General features: G+C 57.5%; 1 protein-coding gene across 1 annotated transcript; it reads right to left on the bottom strand.

Annotated features, from left to right (window-relative positions):
- Positions 1–2,110: 2,110 nt before the first annotated feature.
- FAM181A (family with sequence similarity 181, member A) lies at positions 2,111–3,019 on the bottom strand. The gene has a single exon (XM_006839629.1). The coding sequence runs from the start codon at positions 2,987–2,989 to the stop codon at positions 2,111–2,113; it is 879 nt and encodes a 292-aa protein (XP_006839692.1). The 5' UTR covers positions 2,990–3,019.
- Between the last annotated feature and the right edge of the window lie 2,981 nt (positions 3,020–6,000).

A 6,000-nucleotide genomic window follows, 5' to 3' on the forward strand; every position in this document is an offset into this window, starting at 1 on the left:
ACGCTCTGCAGGAGTCCTCCCACCTCCTACTCTGGTATTTTCCCAGCCCCTGGAAGGGTCTGTAGCTCACAGACAGTCCTATAGCATCACAGAACCCTAGAAATGCCCATACGGCAGTTCTACTTTCTGGGCAGTAGACTAGACACTAAATAAAATGGCCAGTTCCTGAGACGGCCCTGGGTCCTTCTTGAACCAGCACAGTTTGTTCTTTATTCAGGGGAGTTTGACTATCCGAGGCTGTAACTGTGGCTGGTTTTTGTTTATAATACCAAACTTTCTTCTGTGTACCTGTGTCCTGTCTTGTTTATACACTGAGAGATCGTGTGCTCTGCTGGCCAATGTCCTAGTAAAGGGTGCTGCTTTGAGTGGAGGCCTCCTGAGTTTTGAATGAACAGATCTCAGGTTGGGCTGGGCTCAGGCAGCACCTGAGAAATCCTCCACAGAGTCTGTTGGTTGGATGGTCTGGGAACTATGTTTTGTGGCCCATACTGTTTCTGAACATGATTGGAGATAGTGCGTGGCAAGACCCGCAGATGCCACCACTGAGGTTTATGTAGGGTTTCAGCACTCACACAGAGAGGTTAAGGAACTTGGCCAAGATCACACAGCTTAGAGGTGGCAGGGCTGGGACATGAACCTGGGTGAGTAGGGCAGTTAGGAGGAGCCAAGACCCATCAGAATGGATCCAAAAGGGTTGCCTCAGTGACAGCTCCTCATTGTTCCGTAGACAGCAATCTGAGGCTGAGGGTCCCATCTGAGGACCTTCCCAACCCCAACCCCATATGTCACATAATTGCTCAGAACAGCTTTGCCTTCTGTGACTGGAGTCTCAGAGAGCATCAGATAGAAACCACCAGAAATCTGCCAGCGAGCAGCCCTTCCACATGGACTTCCACTCCAGGGGAGCTCAGAGCCAAAACAAGGCAGCTGGGGAGGGCCTTCAACCATCGCTAGAGCACTGTGCTAGGAAGGAGTCTGAGGCCATCTCCGGGCCCCAGAGGTGAGGGGTCCGTAGGCAGTGGTGATACCTCTCTTTGCTCCCCTGATCTAGTCCCCCATTTTACAGATGTGGAAACTGAGGTGCAGAGCAGGTTTCCAGCCTTGCACCACTAGCTAGTTTGGGTGCCAACGTCCCAGTCAAGCTGGCCCAGCGCTGGGCGTGTAAGCCACAAAGTGAACTGACAATGAGAGCTGTGGGCCATGGGCAGGGAGAGATCCTTCAATGATTTTACTACCGCTGAACACCCTCAGGACAAACACCTTCATGGGTGCCTGGCACTGTGCCAAACCTGGGAGAGGGAGATCAGTAGTTAACCTGGGGACCTACATGCACACGGCAGTACCTCTTTGTTATTTTTTTGGTGTCCTAGCACAGCTGTAGGTTAAGAACTGGACTGCTAACCACAAGGTCAGAGGCGCAAACCCACCAGTCACTCCTTGGAAACCCTAAACAGGATCATTACAAGTGAGAACCAACTTGACAGCAGTTAACAACAAATGTAGAGCCAGAGGCCATGCTTAAAAGAAGAATGATTTAGTGGAACAATTTGTTAATTTGGCCACAAGGGCCTGGACCATTCTCGTCCCACACCCTCCCTTCTACAGGTGGGGAAAAGGGGACCCCCCCTGAGAGCTTAGCCCCACATCAAACCTGCACCTTGCCTTCCCCAGAGAAGTTTGGGATCCTGGGGCCCAGGCCTGGGGACCCTTCAACTTCAAGACACCCAAGATATGGAAACTGCAAAAGAAATGCCTTTATTCTTTTAACTTTCTTAATATTTACAAAGAACGAAAATAACAAGTGAGGACGTGTGCACAGTGGCAGCAAACAGATGGGAACTCTGGCTTTTTTTTCGAGGGGGGGGGTCGGGCAGGCAAGGGTCACTTCTGCTGCCCTGGTTTGCAGCAGGGACTTGAGGTCATTGGTTGGCCTGGGGTAGGAGGGGTATAGCTGCCAGGGCAGAGTAGGTGACCCTCCCCTGCCCCGTCCTGCCTCACCCCTCCCACACAATGGGGAGAGGCCACACCACTGCACAACTCAGAGGCCCCCACTCCCGCCCACCTGGTCAGGGGGGCCTGAAGTGGAGGTGCCCAGCCCCTCATGGCCAGGCTAGAGGGAGCCAAAGACATGGAAGATGGGCGGGGGCACAGCTGGCTTGGTGGGGATGGGCTTCAGGACCACAGGGCGGTACACCTTCTGTCCTGGTCCATCTACATCTTTGCAGCAGGGGGCCAGCTCCCCAGGGGAGACAGGGCTTGTCCTCCACAGGCCCAGGCTGGGCACAGACCCCTGAGGCAGCACACCCACAGGGCCCGGGTACATGGGCTGTCCATGGTACTGGAGGGAGCAGCAGCTCCAGGCGTTGACATGACCCACCAGGGAGACCCCAGGCATTCGGAGCGTCTCCTCTACCAGTGCCCTTGGGGACAGGCACACCGGGGCTGTCTCGGGCCCCAAAGACTCCAAGCCCTGGCACGTTTTCTTACACTTGTAGGGAGGTCCCTCCCTGGGGCCCAGGCCCCCCTCCAGCCCCAAGGGGAAGCTGTGGGCGGGCCGAGGCTCCTCCCAGAAGGAGGCGGGCAGCTGTCTTTTCCTCATGGGCACCTGGCCAGGCCGGGCAGCTTCTAGGCTCTGCCCATGCAGGCCCTGCTCCTGCTGCCCAGACAGATACTCTCCCCTGTCGGGGCTCCCCAGAGCCTTCTCCTGGCAGCCCCCAACCCCACCGGGGCTAGGCTGGTGACATTGGAGGGGCAGCCTCGCTGGCCTGTCCTCAGACCCCCTTTTCAGGTGGGGCTCGGCAGCTCGGCCAGGGAGGCCCCGCGGGAGCCGAGAGCACTTCTGGGAGAAGCGCTTGAGTTGCTTCTGCAGGTACTTGCGGTGATCCACCGAGCGGCGGCAGGGTGCCGACTTGTCCAGGGCGGCCTTGATGTCGCTGGAAGCCAGGTTCACAAAGTTCAGCAGCATTTTCACATCACTGTCGGATGCCATCACCAGGGGACCGCTGCACGGGGCTTTCCATGAAGAGAGTGGGTCCTGCTCCAGGGAAGGGCTCCCAGCTGACCTGCAGGACACCGTAGGCAGTCGGAGTCTAGTCCAGCAACCACACCAGGTCCTCTCCAAAGGCCACGTGGCTGCAAAAAGTGGCCCCAACCCCGGCACCCTGCTGAGCATTTCCTTGGCACCTGAGATAAGCCAGGTGTACAGAGACTCTCATTGAACTGTCTGGGGCCTGAGGCTCAGAGAGGGCAGGTAACTTGCCCAAAGTGGCCCAGCTACCCAGTGGCACTGCTGGCGGGAACTGGGCCAACGTGGTCAACTTGTCTGCCTGGTCTTATTTCATGAGCGGAGGCCACTGCTCCATTCTGCAGTGAGGCCAAGCCCCCTTCCTCCCTGGGGGCGCCTTTCGCCCTCCCCCACCTCCACCCCCAGCCCCCATGCTCCACCCCTAGGCGCTCACGCAGGACCGGGCGGGCGGGACGCTCTCTGGCACTCAAGTCAAGACCTGCCTCCAGGGCTGGTCGCAGACTGCGGGCAGCAGGGTTTCCTCAGGAAGCAGCTGCAGCAATTTCATGCCTACCAGGCCACCACCCACAGCACCTCGCCCCTCCCGCGGGGCCCCGGCCTGCCCCTCGCCCCTCACCCAGCAGGCCCAGTCCCCCACACTGACCGGAGGTGCGGGTCCCGGGCCCCCGCCCACGCGGCCCGGCAGGTTCCCCCGCAGACCTGGGCCCTTCGGCCGGCAGGGCCGCCGAGCGAGCGAGCTCCGTCGGTCGCGGGAAGCAGTTGTGCAACCCTGAGTGGGCTGAATGGAGGACAAGTCCCCGGGGCTGGGGGGCCTCAGGCCAATCAGGAGCGCCTCTCCAGATACAAAGCATCCCAATAAGGCGGCGGCGCCCCGTTCCCACATTCTTTGCCGTCACAAATTGTCACCATGGGGACCATCACAAAAAAGACAGCTCCCAAATGCAATCATTTCCCGGTAAATTTCTACCCTTCAGCCCTGCTCCCCTCCTTGGCCCCCATGCCCCTCCTCCCCTTGACCTCGGTCCCCTGGTTTCTTGAGGGGTGGGGTGTGTGTGTGTGTGTGTGTGAGATGTGAGTGCGCGTGCGTGTTTAAAATGTCCAGTTCTGAGTAGGGACTGGGCCCAGTGGAGCTGGGCTTGCAAGCCCCCGCACCTCATTCCACCACCACCCCCCGCACCCCCCCAAAAGCCTGCCAGCCTTAGCTGCCATGCTCCAGTGCAGATGGACAATCAGCCTGGGTAAGCTGGGGCGGGCCGCTCTCCCTGCCCCCGAGTGTTAAGTGGCACTCTCTAGCCCCCTGTTCTCTGCAGACTGGGCGCTGGAGGGCCGGCTGGGGAGGCACTCTGTCGTCGGGACCGGTGGTCGAGGCAGGACTGACTAACGAGAGGGCCTGGGATAACCATGGGAAGAGAGCCGGAGCTCTCTGGAATCTTGTCTTTATGTTTGCTTCCTCAATTGAGCTGCACAATGCCTGAATTGCCCATTCAGTGCGGCTGGACAAAAGGTTGGCGTTGCACGGTCCCTTTGCATTTGTAGTCAAACAGTTAGGGACTTAAATCGAGTCGTCATGATGGAGAAAGAGGTGGACAAAGCCCATAGAATTGCCATCAGCAAACATTTTCCTGTGTCATATTAGTCAGTCTCCATGGCTCCCCCTGTCCTGGGGACAATGGCACAAGTTTCCACACTTGGCTACTGTCACCGTGCCAACGCCGGCAGGGCCGCAAGCAGGGCCACTCCAAGCAAGTGAGGGAGCAAGGAGTCCAAGCCGGCCACTGGCCCTGCCCACTGACTGCCAGAGGGAAGGTGAGGCCGAGGCAGAGGCGGGGCCTGGGAAAACGTAGTGTCTGAGACCCTCAGGACAGCCAGCTGGGGTGGGGACTTTAACGTCCTCCACTGGCTCTGCTGTCTTCTCTTTCTCTTCTTTTCCTTCTTCTGTCCTGGGGACAGCTTAACAGCAGGTGGATACAGCCACCCACACCTTTGTACCAAAACCTGCCCCTAAGTGCTAGAAGCAAGGATGACTTTCAGGAATGCCAAGGACAACACCCAGATGGAGGCGGAGTTAGGGGCTCACCCACTAGGGATGGGCCCATCCCTCCTGGTGGCCTACAGGTCCACAGTGACCTGGCTGTAAGCCACCTTTGCTGACTTCAGGGACCCCGCAGGTGAGATGAAGGGTTTGGAGGAGATAGCCCAGTGCTAACAAGCTGTACACCTCACTTTAGGTGTTGATGAGCTGATGCACTCTTCCCCAGACTCCTGGACCTGCTGTGGGTGGCCTGAGGGACAGAGCAGCCCACCTGCAGAGGTACCCATCCTGCATAGACCTTCTTGTTTCCAGCTCCTGAGACAGGTTGGTTTATCTCTGCAGCCCCTGGTGCCAGACTTATTTTCTTCCACATTCCAGTGAAGAATGGTCACCAGGTTAGGCCCTGCTGCCCTGTATCCACAACCTGGTGCTGGAGTCCCTTCAGATCCTACTGAGTCTGTGTCTCATTTCTTTTCTACTGGGAGACAGGTCCAGATCTCCCCACTCTCTGTCTGTGTCCTTGCTTGCTTCTCTGGGACACTTTCCCTCTTCTCAAAGCATCGAGACCATCGCCAACTTCTCCACTCAGATCACAGATTTTGAGGCTTTGTAGCCACTGCGGTCATATCTGCCTATTCTGGGCTCGTCTGCTTGTGACATCATAGCCAAGGATTCTTAGCCAAGGATGAACCCTCCACAACAGCCGGTCAGGGAGCTCCCCTTGAGTCAAGTACATATCTCTTCAAAAGTCTCCCAGAGCTCTTACCATGAGCTTTTGAGGAAAGTGCGGAAGTGAAGAAGAAAAGAGGGAGGAGAGGACGGGCGAGAGAATAATGGAACGAGGAAAACACGCACTTGATTGCCTGCTATGTACTAAGGACTCCCACCAGTGTGGCGCTGTAGGATCAGCACTCAACTGTGAACCACAAGGTCAGAAGTTCAA

The sequence above is a fragment of the Chrysochloris asiatica genome, unplaced genomic scaffold, assembly GCF_000296735.1.
Source record: "Chrysochloris asiatica unplaced genomic scaffold, ChrAsi1.0 scaffold00025, whole genome shotgun sequence".
NCBI classification, from domain to species: Eukaryota; Metazoa; Chordata; class Mammalia; order Afrosoricida; family Chrysochloridae; genus Chrysochloris; species Chrysochloris asiatica.

What these genes read in the sequence shown, in the direction of transcription:
- FAM181A (XM_006839629.1), bottom strand. Translation starts at nt 2,989, where the DNA reads ATGGCATCCGACAGTGATGTGAAAATGCTGCTGAACTTTGTGAACCTG.